Genomic DNA, 22,513 nt, shown 5'->3' on the forward strand with positions numbered 1-22,513 from the left:
GTTCACTGTGGTGTGTAGTGAACGAGAGGACTTCCACTTCCATCTGCCGTTTGAGAATTCAAAAGGCTGGGGGTAATTCTCCGATGCAGAGGCTCGATCAAAGTGCTCGGCAATCGTGTTTGTGTCGGTAGATAACATGCCATCGATTGTATGCCAGGGATACCTGTTGGGGTTTGGTACCCAAAAACACATCTGATCTTCACCCAGACTTGGGAAGGTGACATACGGCACCCAATGGTCGAGACATACCTCTCCCAACACTCCTGTTTCCGCCTTTTGATAAGTTGCCAAACAAGGCCATGGAGCCGTTTAATGGCTATTAGGTGCTCTAGGGAAGGGTGCTGCTTATGTCGCTGTAGAGCTCGCCGATGCTCTTAATTGCCTCAGCGACTTCCGGCGACCACCAGGGTACCGACTTTCACCAGGGGCACCCCAAAGAACAAGGAATTGCATTTTGCGCTACAGAAATGATCGTTGTAGTTACCTGCTCAACCACAACATCAATGGCACCATGTGGGGGAAATTCGGCAGTGACAGCAGAGGTGAAGGCTTCCCAGTCTGCCTTGTTGAAAGCCCATTTGCATAGGCGTCCGTGGGCATGATAGGAAGATGGGGAAGTGATCACTACCACACAGGTTGTCATGTGCTCTTCAGTGGATAGATGAGATAAGTCCTGGGCCGCAAAGTGATAAATCAATGGCTGAGTAACTACCACGAGCCACACTGAAATGTGTGATGGCTCCAGTATTTAAGAGGCAGAAGTAGAACTGAGACAGTAAAGTTTCGACATCTCTGCCTCGGCCAGTAAGCACGGTGCCACTGCACTAGAGGTTATGAGCGTTAAAATCTCCCAAAAGTAGGAAAGGTTTAGGCAGTTGAGCAATCATTGCAGCCAATGCATTCAGGGGTACTGCACCATCTGGAGGAAGATATACATTGCAGACAGTTATTTCCTACGTCATCCATATCCTGACAACCACAACTTCAAGAGGGGTTTGAAGGGGCACAGGCTCACTACATACCGAGTTCAGGACATACACGCAAACTCCACCTGACACACTATTATATTCGCTATGGTTCTTGTAATATCCCCTGTAGCAGCAAAGGGTCCACATTGCTGGGAACTGATCTCCTGGAAGGCAATGCAGAAAGCTGGTTAAAAGCTTAACAACTGCCATAGCTTAGCCAGGTGGTGGAAGAAACCGCCGCAATTCCACTGGAGGATAATGTGACTGTGAGGATGGGAAGGCATAGAACATTCAATGAGGCAGTTTACGCATCAGGGTCACCTGCCGCCGCTGACTTATTTCCTGGGCAGTCTATATCCATTGTGTCTGAGGGTCTGGTGAGAGCTAGGTCCTCAGTGGATGCCAGAATCTCCACCCCATCCTCAGATGCAGAGCTTGTAGGTAGTGGTGGTGTGGCTGCCACTGCAGTTCCCTTGGTCTTGGAGGTCTTCTTTTTGGGTTTCTCTCACTGCTCCTTGGTTTTCTCTGGCTGTGAGGGCTTCACTGATTCAGCTCAGGGACTGAGGGTGATCATGAAGCCCTATGACCAGCTGCTTTTGGGCACTTCAGCCACTGGCAAGTGTCACCTTTCCCACTAGCATAAACCTGGGAAGGGAGTGACCCAAGGGATCCCTTCCTAGCAAGAGAAGCCGAAGAAGACTTCCGACTGAGGAGTGGGAACTGGTTCCCCGATTGTTGTGGGGGCAGTGCTCCCGAGGTAGGTGGTGCGGGAGCAACAGGAAGGGAAGTTCCTCCCCACCATCATGGGGGCAGGTGGAGTCTTCTGGCTCTGAAAGCTAACTGGAATTCGCGGAACTGATGGGGCTACAACTGTTCTCGTAGCAGCGGCGTAAGAGGAGGTCATAGCCACAGGATTCCTCTTAGCCTCAGTGTAGGGCAGTTGGTCCAGGGTCTTATATTCTCGGTTTTTCTTTCTTGCTGTAAAATCCTGCAGTCGGAGGAGCAAGGGGAATGACGCTCTCTGCAGTTGACACAGATGGGAGGCAGGGCACATGGAGTATTGGCATGTGAAGGACGTTCACAATCTCCACATGACGCTGGAAGTACAGCAGGACGACATATGGCCAAACATCCAGCACTTAAGCACCGCTTCAGGGTAGGGATGTATGGCTTGACAGCATAGCGTAGACCGTCACCTTGACCTTCTCGGGCAATGTGTCACCCTCAAAGGGCAAGATGAAAGCACCAGCGGCAACCTGATTATCCCTCGGACCCGTATGGACGCGCCAGATGAAATGAACACGTTGGCGCTCTAAGTTGGTGTGCAGCTCGTCGTCAGACTGCAAAAGAAGGTCCCTGTGGAATATAATACCCTGGACCATATTTAAGCTCTTATGCAGCGTGATGGTAACAAAAACATCCCCCAGTGTATCACAAGTGAGTAATGCCCATGACTGGGCAGAGGATGCCGTTTTTATCAAGACTGACCCTGATCACATTTTGGACAAGCCCTCGAAATCCTCAAACTTGTCTTCTAATGCTCAACAACAAAACTGAGGCTTCATTGAAAGAAAGGAGTCCCCATCACCTCTTGTACATACAAGGTATTGTGCTGAATAAGGTTCACTGCCATCCTTAGCCTGACGTTCCTCCCATGGTGTGGCCAGGTAGGGGAATGATTTAGGGTCGTACTTCCTTGCGTTGTACTGAGACTTGGAACACTTAGAGACTGCTGGTGTGTGATCACCAGCAAGTGATGACATGGTACGCTTCATCGCGCATCATCTGCCCTGATGCCACCCACTCTGACCAGCGGCCCTCCCCAAGGGCACCACCCAGTCACAGCAAAGGCCACCTGGCAGGATGGCCATTGCCGAGAGTCCCGATGTCCCAGGGTGACAAGCATCTACTCCTTGGCATAAGTGGGGAGTTAACAGCACAGGCATCAGCAGTGATCAGGGGGCTAGAACCAACAGGGTACATGGCGCCCCACCACAACGGACTGTCTACCGTGCCTGATATCAGCAGCAACCAAGCAAATAGGTCTATTATCATCGTCAGTGCAGAAAACGATACTGTACAGTGGATGGAGGATAACACACCCAGGAGGGTGACCTAATGCAACAGCTGGAGAATGAGTGCAAGTGCACATCCACGTCAATGAAGGATGCGAGAGGTCTCAGCGCATGATGGACACGAATCACCATGTAAAGGCACTCTTTCCCAATTGGCTCGCTCTTCAGGAAAATTTGGAAAAATTGAGGTCAAACCAAACAGAGGACCATCACCTAAAGGCCAAAACGTGTGAGAATCCTTTGTCACCCCTTACAACAGGCAGGAATACCTTGGGCCTATTCTAACCCCTGGACCCACAGGGGGAGCTTTTACCAGCAGGCAATACATGCTCTTTCACAACATTGGTGTACAGCCATAGAACGTGATGGAGACGACGTAGAAAAATGGTACATGGACAAGACATGTCTCAAAAATAAATAAGTTCTGAGAAAAAATGTGGGGCATTACTTCTTGAATGCCCCTTGTATTTTGATATCTTGCCAGTATCAGTATCAATAACATAATTTATACGGAATCCTTCAAGTGCAAGTTGTCCTCGCACCTAAATTGGAATAATTCCCCCCCCCCCCCCTCCCCGCCCTCCTCCCCAGTAGGTCGCTATCAACTCTTAACAGTGTGCTTTTGGGTGTACTGCTGAGCTGTTGATGCCACTTTTTACACACATTTCAATGACCAACTCAGTGATCTTCCTCAGATGCTGCAAGCTGGTCGTCAAAACATTGTTCAAAGACTCAACTGTACACCCAAAAGTACACCATTACTCAATCAAATCAAGAAAATTGAAGAGATCATTATGAACTCTTCGAGAATTCTCTTAGTTAGAGACCGGGGAGAGTGGTATGGGACAGTACATCAATTGTTCTCTCTGTGTTGTAGATGGGTTGACCTATGCTCTCTCAAAATGCCTCCTCAAGCAGTATTTCATTAATTATGGTTAGACTGGAGGCACCCATTTCAAATTCTGTACAGAATTTGTTGCCTCGTTGAGTGTTTGCAATTTCAGCTTATCAGGTGTAAAATGAATACTGTCAATTTTCATGCTCACTATTCTTGATATAGACTTTGAGAATCACTAAGAGATATCAGACTTACCTATGTCAATCATGTAGGAGTTCACCTTGTGTCTTTGAGGGGTACTCAGTAAGATGCGTTTGGAATCACGACTCCAACAACGCCGTGGCAGTGCCTGATTGAACAGTCCATAGAATGGACTACCACCAGCAGTTTTAACACTGCGACGCACAATGTCAACCAAAACTTCCTTCTGTAAATAACATCATTGGAAATAAATTCTATAATTTAATTTTGCACACAAATTATCAATGAGATATTTTATTTCTGCTTGATATTAAATTTCTATGTTAAAAACAGGATGGCACGAAGAATAATAACTTACAAGTTTTACTTGCCTTTTTTGTCATTCCTTGCCCTGCTTGCATGTGGGAAAGAGAGAGTATTAAAGATGTAAAGAGCTTTATAACTCACTTTCAGCAATGTGTTACTACATATTATGCTACGAGCTCACATAATAATTGTTTTTGCCTCTCCCAATCATTCATAATTTCTCTTCTCAGTATTCAAAGTATAAAGATGCTACAATACCAGCAAAAAATGCCATAAAGACAAACATTTATCCACATTTTTGTCATTTGTTGCTGTTATATAAAAGAAAAAACAGCAGACTTTACAGTTCCAATTCCGGAAACAAAATTCTAACTCTACTTTTTTTAAAAACAGGAAGTTCTTTTATTTTTGCATCAAAGCAATTTATTAACTGTAGCGCCAGCACCTGACTTTACTATGGAAACTGAGAAGCTGGTGGAATATCACAGTCAACCACTGTGGTGCAAATAGTCAGATGGTGTTGGTCATCAGCAGTATCCTATGACGAGACCACACCACAATCCAGCATATAAGCAGGCCCAGGGCCGCTGTGATTCAGGTTGCGATCTGTAGACTGAACAACAAGTGTGCTACTGGTTAGGCTTTAGTGTATCATGGATCCTATTTTTCTTAGGCAGAACTCTGACATGGCAAGGACATTACTTTGCATTGGAATATGAACTTAAGCTAGCTTGTTCTGTTTCCAAGGACCTTCTTATATTTATCTCTTGTAGACAAACCAGGGTGAGATCTCACTTGCTCGTGTGCAACTCACAATTTACAAAAGTATCAATGATTCATGGCCTATGACAGACGCAAACAGAACTTCGAACATTTTTGTAATTAGACAAGCGTGTGGCTTCCCCCGCCCCCCAAACCTTGAACGAACTACAACAAACACAAACCATGTGGGGTTGTCACATGTTAATGGCAGTAATATTACAGGCAGTGTAAGTATTAGCGAGTGTAACAGATACGTCTTCCATGCACCCCGGTTTTGCAGGCTTCCCCCAACGATTGCAGTTATATTTTTCAGCTTGTCAAATTTCTGATACGGAAAGACAAAAGCTCATGTTCTTGTTGGGAAATCCCAAACTGTAACATCTAGTACAAAAATGAAACTTGCGAACTTGGCTTGCCTAGAATATTTTATTTATTGCAAGACCATTTTTAGATGAAGAAACGTAATATGCACCCAGATTAGTAATTTAGTTGCTGAAAATGGGCCCCAATCTCTATTCTGGAACTGTCACAGAGCTACATGGATTAAGTGGATATTGCGATTTCAAATGTTTACGTGGACAGAATTATGAGGACTCTAATAAGGGATATTGAAGTGTATCTCACCCCCAACTTGGACGTGAGGAACCATGTAATGCAGGCTTTGTATCCTTCACTGAGGGGAAATAATGTAAATAGCTCAAGTCTATAAAACTGCCCATGCAACCCAGAGTTTGTTTATGATGAAAGATGATGTGGAGATCAGCTCTCTGGCACTTGTCCCAAGGGACATTACACTGCCTCCAGTGCAGTCCTCACCTGCTCCATGGTCCAGACAATCTCATAAACAACTACACCAGTTGTGATGATTCAAGTCAGCAGATCACCACCAAATCTTTCTGCCTATGGGCTTTATCATGTGCCCTTGCTAATAAAGTTTCCAGTTTTGCTAACCACCAAGTCACCCATCCAGTACATTTTATAGTGGTAGCTGATCCCACAGCGAACACCATTTTTGGGAGAGACTTATTTCACACTTTTCGATTCATGATACACAAAACTGCAAACAACCAAAAAGTGTTCTTTCAGGCAACCATCCGTGAATAGATAGGGAGTTTAACTTCTCAGCCAATGGACTCAAACAAATAAAAATTATGCTGTGGTGGCAGCCACAGCAAGGAAACAATATTTGACACCACACCTGTGTTTTCTAGCAACTTACATGGCCACCATGATCGAAGGTCGCAGCCCAGCAGAGTGAATTGAATGGGCACCTATGTTATGTCCAAAGCCAGCACACTGCACTACTTTCCAGGTGGGCACCCCACTGTGGGACCATAAGCACAGACACTGTCGAACTTGGGTCTGCGGAGTGATCTCAGCCTGTCTCAAGTTAGTGACATAGCCCATAGCCTCTGCCCATGGACTTCAGAGATGCTACCGAAATCACCTTCACCTCCACCATCCTGGTTAGCAGCAGCTTGTTTCGCTGCCCCCAGTAGACCCTCCAGTCCAGGGGTGATTAGTACAACTACCACTGAGCCTTGTTCTGCCCCATCCTTTCATAGCAACGCATATACATCAATCCAATGTCTTTTCTGGTGGTGGCTCCTCTGGACCAAGGATGACCTATTTTCATCTCCACCTGCAGTCAACCGCTGGCAGGGTGGGGTGAGATGCAGGAGGTGGATGGGAATTGTCATGCCACCTGACATTAAAATGGAAAACAAGTAGCTGGTGCAACAATACTGCCAACGACCGTGGTGTCACTACTCAAATGGTGCTGGTCATCATGAGCACCCTCTGATGCCGACCATGTCATAATGAAGCATATAAGCCAGCCAAGATCTGATCTGAGTCAGCCATGATGCAATCTGTGGACTGCATGGCAAATGCGCTATTGGTTAGGCTTTCATGCTACTACAGCAGATTGTGTTTGTATTAGGAGGAATTTTGATGTGGTATGGATTGAACTTCCTGTAAATAAACTGGGATAAGTCCTCAGTGGCTTTTGTGAAACTCATCCACATTTAATTCTTCTATAGAAATAGTAATAATTCCAAATGTTGTAAATGAAATGGTTGATGATCCCCACCTGCATTTTAAATATCATGAACATCACTTCACAAAGTCTAGTATAAACTGCAAGTAGAATTTATTCCTGTAAATCAGCACTACTGGATGATCACAACTGCAGAGGTAGAAAATTGTTGACACTAACACTCATATTCCACCAATGGCACAATCAAAGGTAAAGTAAAACTTAGTTACACTTTCTAATTCAGTTATTGTAAATTTGATATAAATAATGTAGAGCAAGGGGGTGCTGAGGTTGGTTGAAATTCGTCCACTGTGCGCCGTAAACTGGGCACTATTACATTTGCTATGCAGATGTTAAGATAACGAACTCAGTAACACTGCACAGTTCTGTTCTTTGTTTTCTTTTTTTAATAATAATTACTGTGATTTTTTCACCAAGAAAAGCTTAGAAGAAAAAGAACATTGACTTGTTAACTACCTAAATTCAGTTTTTTCCTAGTTAACTGCCTTTTATAAAAACAGTCATTGGACATGCAATTTGAGGAAAAGGTTACAGAAGGCGAGAATCACTTTATCTACAAAAGATTATAAGTGAAAAATAACCCCTTCACCTGCTATGCAGTCATATGCTATGATGTTTGTTTAATATTAATCCAGACTGACAACATATTTATGCAACAGCCTTTCATACATGAATGAACAGCACTTGCCAGTCTCATCTTAAGTATGAACATTTATTTACTTTATAGTGAGAATTCTGCCTATGGATGTTCTCTTTTATTTTCTGGGCAACAACGTGTAACAAATTCAATATCCGACTGGTCTGTATTCATTACATTAGTATCTACATACAAAATACACCTTAATAGGTACGACTGTATCTTGTACCACAATAAAAGTGTATTTAACAAAACCTTTTAAATAACTTAGAAGACAATAACATCACATAACACTTAATCCACATTCAGTTTGTGTACTTTGTTCACGAATAAGATTTGATTATTAAATGTACATATACTTGTGTGTACACCATATAAGGGTGCAAGATTTCCCCTTCACTCATTCACCCACCCCACCCCACCCCCAATAAAAAATTAACTACTGGAGAATCTTAAGACTCCTACTAATCCTGTTTGAATAAGTTGATGCTCCTCACTGACCACCCTTGTGGTGGTAGCTAGGAAAGGTGATGCAGGGTTGAGATGTGTGCAACACAATTTAATCAACTTCTTTATTAACCAGATGAAAAGTGACAATTTAAAATGCAAAGTTAACATTTACAATATAATACACAAATTATAGTGACCTCAAAGCACAGCCATTAAAAGAAAACAGAAAACAGCGTTACTTCGACAGAAATCTATCAAATTTAATTCTCACACTAGCCAGTTGGCAATGCCACAATTAAATTAAATGCCCTAAAAATCTCAGACCAATAGCAGTATTTACAAAACACTCATTACGATTGGGACCACCACAAAATAAGCAGTAGCTGAAACATGGGCTCTAAGGAAGGCTACAAATTTTCTCACACCCTTGGCAAAAACAACAAGGCACACAACACAGACCAGATTACTGAATTTACCTGAATCTAAGCCACACTTGAACGTAAGCTGCACCCAAAAAATGAGACTCTAAATTAAAGAAAAAAAGTATCCAAATCTAAGCCACACCCAAAAAACCAGACTCGAAAGTAAAGTTGTAGGCCACACTTCAAAACAAATGAAGTTGGTTCATTCTAATATGCGGCCATTTTTTAAGCGTTTAAACCACTCCTTAATTTGTGTTACACCCATCACATTTTCTTCAAACACCTGCTGAATCTTACAAATTGTTTCGCTTTGAGAATCACCACGTTTCTGATAAAATTTGATGCAGTATCTTTGCTCAACACATTCAGTCATCTTGAGAGAATCAGTAATCCGATGAACGCGTTGTGTAGCACCTCACTCAGCGACCAATAGGCAGTGACTGACAACTGGAAGCGGGGGACAAAATTCATACATGCGCACAACACTCTCTTCCTTTACTGTGCACAGTGGTGCCACGCTATCGTCTCTATTTTGCATGGGAAAATCAAAGGTCGGATACTTTTTAGACAGACCTCATAAAACATGTTATTTGGTCTTAAGTGACCGAAGTGGCAGTGCCACGCCTCTTCACACAGCATTCTTCTATCACAAGTCACTGTATTTCACTCGTATATATTTTGTAATGGATGCCATAAAATTATATTCACGACAGTGGGAATAAAATGTCCTGTGGTGCCTCTCCTGCTCCCAGTTTGCCAGTTTGGCATCCTGCCCCTCTTTAAAAAAAACTTGCAATTAATGCTGAGTGGATTTATTTGGTAACTGGGAGAACAAGAACTTTTCAGAAAATTTGCTCTTTATTGCCTATTCCTTTACAACTTAGTGTTTTGCGTGACATAAAATTAAATATAGGATACATAAAAACATTTTTTTCTCTCTAATCTTGCTACAGCTTTACATGGCATGCTTTCCTTTCTATGAAAGGACCTATCACCTCATCAAAGTTTGTCAAACATTTTGCTACATGAAAAATTGAAATGTCACTGTCTAATACTGAAAAAGCTGTTAATACAAATAGTACCCAAGACTGGGGTGATTTCTCGATCTGATTATGTCTATTTAGTCACTGCCTGCTAGACGAAATGAAATAGGCCTGTCTGATATTGTAGCAATTGCAACACAAACCAAATAAACGAGACTGTTTTGGCACAAATGGTCATTTTTATAGCACGACAGAACACAATTCATGAAGCACCAATATCAAATGCCTATTAGGCCTACAAAAAGCAAAAAGCTTTTTGTTAGGAAATACGTTTCACACTTCATTCATACGTTCCAGCTCCTCAAGCATGAGATCAAATAGTAGTAGTACAAAATTTTTGTATAAATTTGGAATCATCATATTCTTCAATAATTTGTGTGATGTCCCCATTTCTTCTCCTTCCTCGTTCTAACAATCTTGTCATCACTAATTCTATACTATTCTTGTCAGTGTCAATACTCATTCACTGGTTAACTTTACTAACCTTGCCACAATCACCTGTTTAGTTATCCTGCATTTATTCTCTGGTTAGGTGTTATTACATGTTCGTACGATGTGTTTTCCACACTACTCCCACAATTGAACTTAAGCGGCTGCTATCCAGGGACTGTACAACTGGCCCTTACTAGTGTAATGACTGGGCCAAAACTTTTCTGTCAAAATTTCGTTTTTTTGGATACACCAAGAAGATGATCTTTCTAATCTGTTATTCCTGTTTGTCATTTATTTCCATGCTGGTAGTCTGAATCTATGGATTTCGCTAGTAATTATAACAAAGTTGATCATTCACAAACCCTATCAACCACATAACAAACAGCAACTGGCATTCACCTGTTCGGCTTTGTTCCACTCAGCTCGTATAGCCCCATCCGCTTGGTCTGCAGGGAAGTTTATTTCTAGATGCAACCGGGATTCCTCTGGCAGAGACATCACATACATTACGCGCTCATTCAAAAATCAACTTATGATTCATTCAGAAATCAACTTAGAATGTCTTCAAAAATATTAAAAAATCAACAGGGATGCATTTCAAAATCATATGAATAATCGATAGACCAACATGCGCTGGATGCTAGGTGCTTTGCAAGACAAGGTTTCTTCCCCCCTCACCAACATGAAATTGGCGGCACCCACCCCTGCAACTGCCGCCCAGGGTAGACACCCCGGTGTTGGGCAGAGCCAGAACCGGTGAATGCAGGGGCCAGAGACCTTTCATAATTACTCTGTCTACAAAGATTTCACCAAAGGGGCTGACGTGTCTTATGAGCAGTAGCATTGCCTTGTTGGAAAAATGAATTATTGATCTCATTTTCATTCAGAATGGCAATAAATGGATAAATTATCTGGGAACAATAGACACCAAAGGTGATGGTAGTACCAAAAAAGATCGGCCTTATAATTCACACTCACGTTATGGCAACCCACAGTACAGTTTTCTCTGCGTGCAATGCTGTTTCTCTAAAGGCATGCGAATTTTCTGATGACCCAATTCGTGAATTTTGGGAATTAATGTAGCCAGAAAGGTGAAACGAAGCCTAATCCGTGAAAAAGGTTCAATCTAAAACACCAACATCATTTCAGTTAACAAATTGCTAAAATCATTTACAATACACAATTCGTTTCACATGGTTCATAAAATGTAATTGTTGCAAAGCAGTAATTTTATAGGGATACCTCCTCAGTTCTTTGGTTATGGCCTTATGTGCCATTGCACAAGAGACTTTACCATTTTGCAATAATCTAACTGATTTTGTTGGATTCCGCAATACGATGTCCAAAATGTCGTTCAGTTTCCATTCTGTTAAAGTTGTGCACCTAACAGTTCATGGTGCATCATGAACTGAACCTGTTGTCTGGAATTTGCGAATTAAATAACAGTGCCATGATGAGGATACCTCAAATCATGAAAACAATCTAAATTGCCACCTCACATGCTCTGTAAAGTTTCCTCTTCCATAAAGACCATTCTCTCATCAATAGTAAGCATTCTCACTACAATCAGTTTACACAAGAAGTAGACAATAACACAACAGCTGCAATACATACACAACACTACTAGCCCTACCCCCAACCCCAACCACCCCCCACCCACCCACTTTCAATGCAGGTCCATGGAACACATTCAGATGAGACTTGAACCGCAAAGTGAGACACCTGAGGCTCACCGCTGTGGAGAGACTTTGTGGACACATGGTACACTCCGGTCTAAAAATTACACTAACTGTTACTAGACACAAAAACATAACATATTGGACAACCTCCCCCCATGAACCATGGACCTTGCCGTTGGTGGGGAGGCTTGCGTGCCTCAGCGATACAGATAGCCGTACCGTAGGTGCAACCACAACGGAGGGGTATCTGTTGAGAGGCCAGACAAACGTGTGGTTCCTGAAGAGGGGCAGCAGCCTTTTCAGTAGTTGCAAGGGCAACAGTCTGGATGATTGACTGATCTGGCCTTGTAACAATAACCAAAACGGCCTTGCTGTGCTGGTACTGCGAACGGCTGAAAGCAAGGGGAAACTACAGCCGTAATTTTTCCCGAGGGCATGCAGCTTTACTGTATGATTACATGATGATGGCGTCCTCTTGGGTAAAATATTCCGGAGGTAAAATAGTCCCCCATTCGGATCTCCGGGCGGGGACTACTCAAGAGGATGTCGTTATCAGGAGAAAGAAAACTGGCGTTCTACGGATCGGAGCGTGGAATGTCAGATCCCTTAATCGGGCATATAGGTTAGAAAATTTAAAAAGTGAAATGGATACGTTAAAGTTAGATATAGTGGGAATTAGTGAAGTTCGGTGGCAGGAGGAACAAGACTTCTGGTCAGGTGACTACAGGGTTATAAACACAAAATCAAATAGGGGTAATGCAGGAGTAGGTTTAATAATGAATAGGAAAATAGGAATGCGGGTAAGCTACTACAAACAGCATAGTGAACGCATTATTGTGGCCAAGATAGATACGAAGCCCACACCTACTACAGTAGTACAAGTTTATATGCCAACTAGCTCTGCAGATGACGAAGAAATTGAAGAAATGTATGATGAAATAAAAGAAATTATTCAGATTGTGAAGGGAGACGAAAATTTAATAGTCATGGGTGACTGGAATTCGAGTGTAGGAAAAGGGAGAGAAGGAAACATAGTAGGTGAATATGGATTGGGGGACAGAAATGAAAGAGGAAGCCGCCTGGTCGAATTTTGCACAGAGCACAACATAATCATAACTAACACTTGGTTTAAGAATCATGAAAGAAGGTTGTATACATGGAAGAACCCTGGAGATACTAAAAGGTATCAGATAGATTATATAATGGTAAGACAGAGATTTAGGAACCAGGTTTTAAATTGTAAGACATTTCCAGGGGCAGATGTGGACTCTGACCACAATCTATTGGTTATGACCTGTACATTAAAACTGAAGAAACTGCAAAAAGGTGGGAATTTAAGGAGATGGGACCTGGATAAACTAAAAGAACCAGAGGTTGTACAGAGATTCAGGGAGAGCATAAGGGAGCAATTGACAGGAATGGGGGAAATAAATACAGTAGAAGAAGAATGGGTAGCTTTGAGGGATGAAGTAGTGAAGGCAGCAGAGGATCAAGTAGGTAAAAAGACGAGGGCTAGAAGAAATCCTTGGGTAACAGAAGAAATATTGAATTTAATTGATGAAAGGAGAAAATATAAAAATGCAGTAAGTGAAACAGGCAAAAAGGAATACAAACGTCTCAAAAATGAGATCGACAGGAAGTGCAAAATGGCTAAGCAGGGATGGCTAGAGGACAAATGTAAGGATGTAGAGGCCTATCTCACTAGGGGTAAGATAGATACCGCCTACAGGAAAATTAAAGAGACCTTTGGAGATAAGAGAACGACTTGTATGAATATCAAGAGCTCAGATGGAAACCCAGTTCTAAGCAAAGAAGGGAAAGCAGAAAGGTGGAAGGAGTATATAGAGGTTCTATACAAGGGCGATGTACTTGAGGACAATATTATGGAAATGGAAGAGGATGTAGATGAAGATGAAATGGGAGATATGATACTGCGTGATGAGTTTGACAGAGCACTGAAAGACCTGAGTCGAAACAAGGCCCCCGGAGTAGACAATATTCCATTGGAACTACTGACGGCCGTGGGAGAGCCAGTCCAGACAAAACTCTACCATCTGGTGAGCAAGATGTATGAAACAGGCGAAATACCCTCAGACTTCAAGAAGAATATAATAATTCCAATCCCAAAGAAAGCAGGTGTTGACAGATGTGAAAATTACCGAACTATCAGTTTAATAAGTCATAGCTGCAAAATACTAACACGAATTCTTTACAGACGAATGGAAAAACTAGTAGAAGCCAACCTCGGGGAAGATCAGTTTGGATTCCGTAGAAACACTGGAACACGTGAGGCAATACTGACCTTACGACTTATCTTAGAAGAAAGATTAAGGAAAGGCAAACCTACGTTTCTAGCATTTGTAGACTTAGAGAAAGCTTTTGACAATGTTGACTGGAATACTCTCTTTCAAATTCTAAAGGTGGCAGGGGTAAAATACAGGCAGCGAAAGGCTATTTACAATTTGTACAGAAACCAGATGGCAGTTATAAGAGTCGAGGGACATGAAAGGGAAGCAGTGGTTGGGAAGGGAGTAAGACAGGGTTGTAGCCTCTCCCCGATGTTGTTCAATCTGTATATTGAGCAAGCAGTAAAGGAAACAAAAGAAAAATTCGGAGTAGGTATTAAAATTCATGGAGAAGAAATAAAAACTTTGAGGTTCGCCGATGACATTGTAATTCTGTCAGAGACAGCAAAGGACTTGGAAGAGCAGTTGAATGGAATGGACAGTGTCTTGAAAGGAGGATATAAGATGAACATCAACAAAAGCAAAACAAGGATAATGGAATGTAGTCTAATTAAGTCGGGTGATGCTGAGGGAATTAGATTAGGAAATGAGACACTTAAAGTAGTAAAGGAGTTTTGCTATTTGGGGAGCAAAATAACTGATGATGGTCGAAGTAGAGAGGATATAAAATGTAGGCTGGCAATGGCAAGGAAAGCGTTTCTGAAGAAGAGAAATTTGTTAACATCCAGTATAGATTTAAGTGTCAGGAAGTCGTTTCTGAAAGTATTCGTATGGAGTGTAGCCATGTATGGAAGTGAAACATGGACGATAAATAGTTTGGACAAGAAGAGAATAGAAGCTTTCGAAATGTGGTGCTACAGAAGAATGCTGAAGATTAGATGGGTAGATCACATAACTAATGAGGAAGTATTGAATAGGATTGGGGAGAAGAGAAGTTTGTGGCACAACTTGACCAGAAGAAGGGATCGGTTGGTAGGACATGCTCTGAGGCATCAAGGGATCACCAATTTAGTATTGGAGGGCAGCGTGGAGGGTAAAAATCGTAGAGGGAGACCAAGAGATGAATACACTAAGCAGATTCAGAAGGATGTAGGTTGCAGTAGGTACTGGGAGATGAAGCAGCTTGCACAGGATAGAGTAGCATGGAAAGCTGCATCAAACCAGTCTCAGGACTGAAGACCACAACAACAACAACAACAATTGGACAACCAGGTTACGTAGTAGCAGTCACTGGTCACAACAGGTGCCGGTTCCCTGGTTTCATAATTATTTGTCCTATACAGCATTTTCCGTTACTCTACACCAGGCTCGTCCAAACTGTGCCCCTGGGGCGCTAGCGCCCGCAGCCAGCGCCCCGGGTGAATTCGTATGTTGTCGTAGTGGCCGAGCCATGTCGCTTAGCTGGCCGTGCGGACCGCCCGCTGAGCCTCGCCATGCCGCTGTTTCGTGCTTCGTACGTAATTGTCTTCTTTAACAATGTTGACTGTAAGAATTAAAGAGCTTTATAGCCATAATTCTATTTTTTAATAAGTATTCAAACATGATCGGTTAAAATTATTACGTACAAAACAGCAAACTAAGGATCCGATTTCTAAACTCTTTCAAAGGGATACAAAAAGATATAGCCCAAAGTATTACAAAAAATATTTACTTGTAACTGCTAACAGTAAGAATGAGACAGTATATCCCTTACATAAAATTATTTCTAAAATGGAATATTTATGACTCTAGTTTATTTAAGAAACTGACATTTTTTTCAGAAGATGCCTATCGTACATAATGACGAGTGCGCATGTGCAGTACTAATAGAATGAACCTGTGGGTCAGGAAACAACTAAGATGTTCTTCGATTCTTGTTTTGGATATTGTTTTCTAAAGCTTTGCATAGTAATTCTGCCACATGAACACTAGTTGTTACTTAAACAGTGAAAGGTTTGCTCGTTTTACCGCTCATCGACCTCTTTTACAGAAGTGCGCTTCCTCTGTTACTTTGTTTACGTTGAACCTGACTGCAGGACAGGCCAGCGCAGCTCAGCACAGTGTTGTGCGGTCTCACTCGCTCCGCAGCTCCTATGCCGACACTAGCGACACATGGTCGCGGACGGGGCGCTGAACTACACTGCCTTGGATGAGCCTGCTCTGCACAATGGAAAAAACTTGGAACAGAAACTTCCTGGCACACTGAAATTATATGTCAGACTGGGACTCTAACCTGGGACTTTGCCTTTTGAAGGCAAGTGCTGAGCAATCTAAGCACAATTCACAATATGCTAGTCTCACAAAGCATACAGGAGAACTTCGGTGAAGTTTGGAAGGTAGAATATGAGATACTGGTGGAAGCAAAGCTGTGGGGGTGTAGAATTCCTCATGAAAGCACAAGTAAACATATTAAAATAATAGTGCATTAAGAAAAAACTTGTATCAAATTAAAGATAATTGAATTACAAAGTTTGGATAAATGTGACATTACCTGTGATTGCACCAGCAGTACAAGTATGAATGTTAGTGTCAATAATTTAGTGACACTATAGTACCTCATCATCTCAAAAATTCGCAATGTGTAAAAAACAACTAATGTTAAATCTATTTCAGTGTGTACAAACAACACCTAATTAATAACTGCTGCTTCAATTCTTAGCCAGCAACTGGACAAATGCCAAGCTCTTGCAGAACACAGAGTCCGGCAGTAAAAATACTGTCTGCACAATTCTTTTTGTTATGTACAGATTTGTTGTCAGACATTTGGTACATCCTACTTAAAAATTACAGCTCTGTATGAGTTTCAATACAATAGGCTTTGTCACCACATATTTGACTATGTACCAAAATGTAACAATAATTTTAAAATAAAGAATTATGGAACACGTTTTATGCTCACAGCAGTGAGCTATTTGGAGACTGTGTATCTCCTCTGCACGAATCATTCATTGATTTCACAGTGTCATGTGAACTCAACTCACTGTACACTCTCTCTCTCTCTCTCTCTCTCTCTCTCTCTCTCTCTCTCTCTCTCTCTGTGTGTGTGTGTGTGTGTGTGTGTGTGTGTGTGTGTGTGTGTGTGTGTGTGTGTGGCCCCGCGCACATGCGCCCACGCGGGTGGGGGATGTGTGGGTGGGTGGGCACATGCACGCGTGTTTGTACCCACATTTTAGGCACACTCAAAGGCGAGGTTATCAGGGACCTTTAAAAGAGAGAGAAAAATAGCTGAATGTCTGTGACGGTCCTGAGGACAGTAGTTTGCAACACCCAAACTAATGCCACATTCCTTGATGTCCAGAAAGTGTAGGATACAGTTCAACACTGATACTTAGCTAATGAAGGATGAGCTTCAGGAACATAGTACCAGCCTCATGATTCGACCAAAGCCTTCTATCACACAAAACTCAGGATACCACTCTCAAAATGAGGAAACTGTCAAATGTAAAAGCTTATTCTGCCATATCCCAAGAGAATATTATAAAACAAATACAGCAGTGTCCCACTAATCCAAACCCCGGTAATCCAAACGTTCGGTTAGTCCGAACATGAAAAAAGTTAGTCAAGTATAGAAAACTGTGAGGTAAACTGCTGTACATACACACTACTTTAATTTACACAGTACAGTAAATATGTATTAGAAAAATTGGCAAGAAAACATTAGGTTTAATCAATGCATGACAATGAAAGAAAAGCTGTCAGACTTACTAAAATAAAGCGGACATTTTATCTCTACTTTTTAGATGACAAAAACTCAGTCCTTGTTTTTTGGCATAATGAAGACAGTCTGTTATATGACACATAGTTGCGCCGTTGTCTCATAAACATCAAATCAGCAGGTGTACACATGGGCTGTTGCTCCAAATAACGTAGTGCTAGGTCAAGGGCTTCTGTTGCATCACTGTGTGGCACCAGCTCTCGTTTGTCGCTTTCAGGCTCATTGTCACTTCCGTCACAGTAGTCCACTTCTAGTCCTGAATCACAGCAGCAACTAAATCAGCGTCAGTAAGGTTCTCCACATATGCACCATCTGCTGCCATCCACTCATCTACGTCTCCTTCACTAGCTTCTTCACGTTCAGGGATTGTCTGTATCATTTGTAGTAGATTTTCCTCTTCATTTTAAACTAGGCTGTCCAGAAATTCAAGAGACGTCCACAGTTTTCTCCACGATTTTCTCAGAATATTTTACGAAATATTCTGCCATACCTCAGCGGACCAATAAACAACATCCTTCACATTAGTATTTTTTATTTTGTCCACTAAAGGAATGCTATCGTCTTTGATCAGCATTCTTAAAAATTGTTCTCTGTAAATCATTTTTAATGTGTACAGTATGCCCTGGTCCATAGGCTGTAGAAGTGGTGTAACATTCAGCAGCAAAAACTTTGCCACAATTTCTCCATCACATAATTCCTCAGTCCTGGGGTGAGATGGTTATCAATCTAAAGGACTTCATGGGTAGACAAATCATTTTCCTTCGAAAACCATCGAACAGAGGGAACAAACTGGCTGTGAAATCATTCTTTGAAAAGCTTACCATCCATCTATGCTTTTTCTGGTTGTGATAATATACCGGCAGGGACTTCATGTTGCAGTTTTTAAAAGCTCTGGGCCTAGCAGATTTGCTGATCAGCATTAAAGGCAGCTTGTGATTACCAGCAGCGTTGCTGCAAGCTAATAAAGTCACACGATCTTTGCACATTTTAAAACCAGGAACATGGTCTTCTGCTTTTGATGCCAGGCTTTTTGTTGGCAAGGCCCAAACATTAAGGCCAGTCTCATCAGCATGAAATATGCTCACTATTTGTTATTTACTTAAACTTGGCATATTTCGTCACAGTACCTTTTCTGTAAAATGTTTACAAGGCAATATTTGTCTTGGCTTCAGTAGTCTAGTGGAAGTATGATTCCACAATGCAGTTTTGTCGGCTGCAGAAATGACCTGGTTCAATGCGTTTGCCTCATTTTTGGTGCTTCAAATACCATTTCTTCGAATGTGGGTTCTTCTTAGAGTTTATATAAAAAACAGTAGTAAAATAATTCATTTTTTCTGTTCACTAACAAATATTTATAACTGCGACCTGCACATTGTTTTACCATCAACACACACCAAGAGTTCACTGCCGACTGACTACAGTCAAAGACGACTCCAGCGTCAAAGACATTTTACACAACACACAAGCTTCCACTTGTAACCAGTCTCTTTGATATTCTTCGTCACATTTACTAATAGTAATCAATATGCTTTCACTCTCAAAAATATAAGTAAATTAGCATATAATAAGGCAAATTACAATAAAAAAAAATTCTGACAAAAATATAAGAAAAAATTTACCATTTGGTATCGACAAATCCGGTAGAAAATAACACATCTCCCAGATCCATTACAAGCATTATAAATTTTTTGGGGAGAATACTTTTTCAAACTCAGCCAAGTATTCCTTCGATGCATCACAGTCAGAAAAAGCTTCTCTCCAGTAATTGTTAGCTAACTGATTCCATGACATTTTTTTGAATCTGTCCAACCAACCTGTACTTGCACTAAAAGGCCCATCACCATTCATTAACTTGTCCAGGTAAACAGCCTCATTCATTAACTTGTTCAGGTAAACAGCCTTCTCCTGAACCAGTGCTCCACTCAAAGGAGTTCCCCTTTCCATTACCTACGTAAACCAAAGGAAAAGAGCTTCGTCCACTTTATCGTACTGGGATTGTTTGAAAGTCTGCCGAATTTCGAGGGTTTTTCCCGAAGAAGCACAGGACTGTTTAAGCTTCGCTCGGTTCTTCTTCGGTTCTTCTTCCAATCACAAACGGTTGCTTAACCAACACCCAGTTCCGTTGCCAGTTTAGATACATTCTCACCATTGTCTATCTGTTTCAAAGCATTCAGTTTTTCTTAGAGTGTTAACGTTGTATGTTTCTGTTTACTCATGACGAAAATACGTACACCACTACATCTGAACGAATACAATACAAGTGTTACGCATGCCAGCGATCGATAACTAACATAACCAAGCACTTTGTGAGCCAACTGGCAGTGCACTGTCCTCAGACACTACAAAGGTCTCAACAATGCACAACAACAAGGGCAGGGAATGAGAGTAACCCATTGTTCCCACACTATTCCCATTTGTTACCATGGTGTACCGAATCAACTGCTTGGTATACTTCATTCTAGAAACTTGTTACCGTAATTCCGGCTTATCCAACCAAATTGGTAATCCGAACGAGGTCTGGTCCCAATTAGTTCGGATTAATGGGACTCTACTGTACTGTTGAAATTTCATTTAAATGACCTGGTGAATAATATCAGAAGCCAAAGCTTTACCAAGTGATGCTCCTCTGTGCAGGAAGTCATTAAACAGAAAACTGTAATGAAATGCAGGAAGACTTGTACAGCATCATCTCTTTATGTAGATATTGGCAGCTGATCTTCAGTTTAAATAAATATAATGTATTGAGCACAAATAAATAGGCAGAAGCACTCCTTATTCTCTTATTACACAAATGAATATCAATCATAACCATTAAATATATATGATTGAATGTCATACAGCAAAGTTAAGGAAACTGACCACATGAAACTGTAATTCATACAAAAAGAAATTTTTCAGTACTGCTCAGCAGTTAAGACCTTTATGAGGTAGGTTTAATAAAGAAGATAAAAAAACAGGCTGTTTATTTCTTTTAAGATACAATTAATATGTGCAAAAATGCCACATAGATGCCCAGTGGTAGATGCTGCACAAGTGAAGTATTGTACATCACAAACTGACTTACTATTTAAATTGAGGTGGTGTATTTTTCAATAACAGTTTACAACAACATATAATTACTTTCCAAACACACCTTGTGAAATGATCACCATTGAAAACATCTGAGGAATTTGAGCTTGTACAGGAGCTTACAATCTTTCTTCCTGCACACCATTCAGGAATGGAACAGGGGAATAAAGAAGGGACGGTCCTAGTAATCCAGACCCTCCACCAGAGAAGCATAAGGTATCTTGTGACATATAGCTGTAGATGTATTATAATGAATTACGAGGGTGGTTTGAAAAGTTCTCAGAATCACCACGAGAGGTCAGCGCTGGTGCAACAAGTTGTTCACGTGATATTCATTGGACTGTTGCCTGTAAAAATGTGCCACGTCAGTGCTCTTGGAAGAGAGCTGTGGCGGTGATGTGGCTCTGTTGTTATTCCCGCATAGAGATTTGTGAAGATGGGGGGGGGGGGGGGGGGGGAGTGGGGGGAATTGAGATTCAAGCAGTGACTAGGAACTTGGTACAGTAAGGTATGAAAGCAAAGGACATTCATGCCAATTTCCAGAATACACTGGGGCACTCTGCTCCTTCGTATTCAGCTGTTGCCAAGTGGACAAATGAATTTAAATTTGGTCGGGAGAGCTTCGACAATGACACGCGCAATGGTCGGCCAAGATGTGTCGCTACTTCAGAAATCATTGCAAAATTGCACAAAATGGTCATGAAGGATTGCCGATTGCAAGTGCGTGAAATTGCTCACGCATGCCAGATGTCATCCGAAAGGGTATATCACATTTTAACTGAAGAATTATAAATGAAAAAATTATCTGCAAGATGGGTGCTGCGACTCTTGACACTGGATCAGAAATACACGAAAATGAACATATCGGAACAATGTTTGGCTCGTTTTAGGAGAAACAAACAAAATTTTTTTGCACTTGTTTGTGACCATAGATGAAACTTGGGTGCACTTCTATACCCCAGAGACAAAACAACAGTCAAAGTAGTGGAAACATGGTGATTCTCTGCCACCAAAGAAAGCAAAGACAATTCCTTTGGCAGAAAAGGTTATTGCATCTGTGCTCTGGGATGCAAAGGGGATTCTGTTTGCAGATTATTTCCCCACTAGGCAAAAATTACTCGAGAAAACTGTGCTATGACTGGACAAATTGCAACAAAAGATACGCGAAAAAAGGTCAGGTTTAACAAGAAAGAAAGTCATCTTCCATCAAGACAATGCGCACTTGCACATATGCCGTCGTCATGGCAAAATTACATGAACTAAGGTATGAATTGTTGCCACACCTGCCTTATTCACCTGATATGGCTCCGTCAGACTTCCAACTCTTCCCAAAACTGAAAATTTTTCTTGGTGGATGAAGACTCACTTCAAACAAAGAATTGATAGCCAGAGTTGACAACTATTTTGCAGGCCTGGAGGAAACTCATTTTCAATATGGGATCAAGGCACTGGAACATCGTTGGACCAAGTGCATTAATCTACAAGGAAACTACATTGAAAAATAAAAAAAGTTCAGTGATGAAAGTACTTTTTTTTCTATTCCGTTCCGAGAACTTTGCGAACCACCCTCGTAACAAAAAAATATATGTGCTTACAAACACAGAAAATGAGGTTTGTAATAGCAAATATCAA

General features: G+C 41.5%; 1 protein-coding gene across 2 annotated transcripts in view; it reads right to left on the minus strand.

Annotated features, from left to right (window-relative positions):
* The window catches only part of LOC126480968 (acylamino-acid-releasing enzyme-like), a 119,990-nt gene that overhangs the window by 64,853 nt on the left and 32,624 nt on the right, over window positions 1-22,513 (minus strand). For both annotated transcript variants that reach the window (XM_050104402.1, XM_050104410.1), the window contains exon 8: window positions 4,137-4,308. In XM_050104402.1, the coding sequence (XP_049960359.1) occupies window positions 4,137-4,308 (172 nt within the window). The remainder of the gene's footprint in view (window positions 1-4,136; window positions 4,309-22,513) is intronic.

The sequence above is a fragment of the Schistocerca serialis genome, chromosome 1 (genome assembly GCF_023864345.2).
Source record: "Schistocerca serialis cubense isolate TAMUIC-IGC-003099 chromosome 1, iqSchSeri2.2, whole genome shotgun sequence".
NCBI classification, from domain to species: domain Eukaryota; kingdom Metazoa; phylum Arthropoda; class Insecta; order Orthoptera; family Acrididae; genus Schistocerca; species Schistocerca serialis.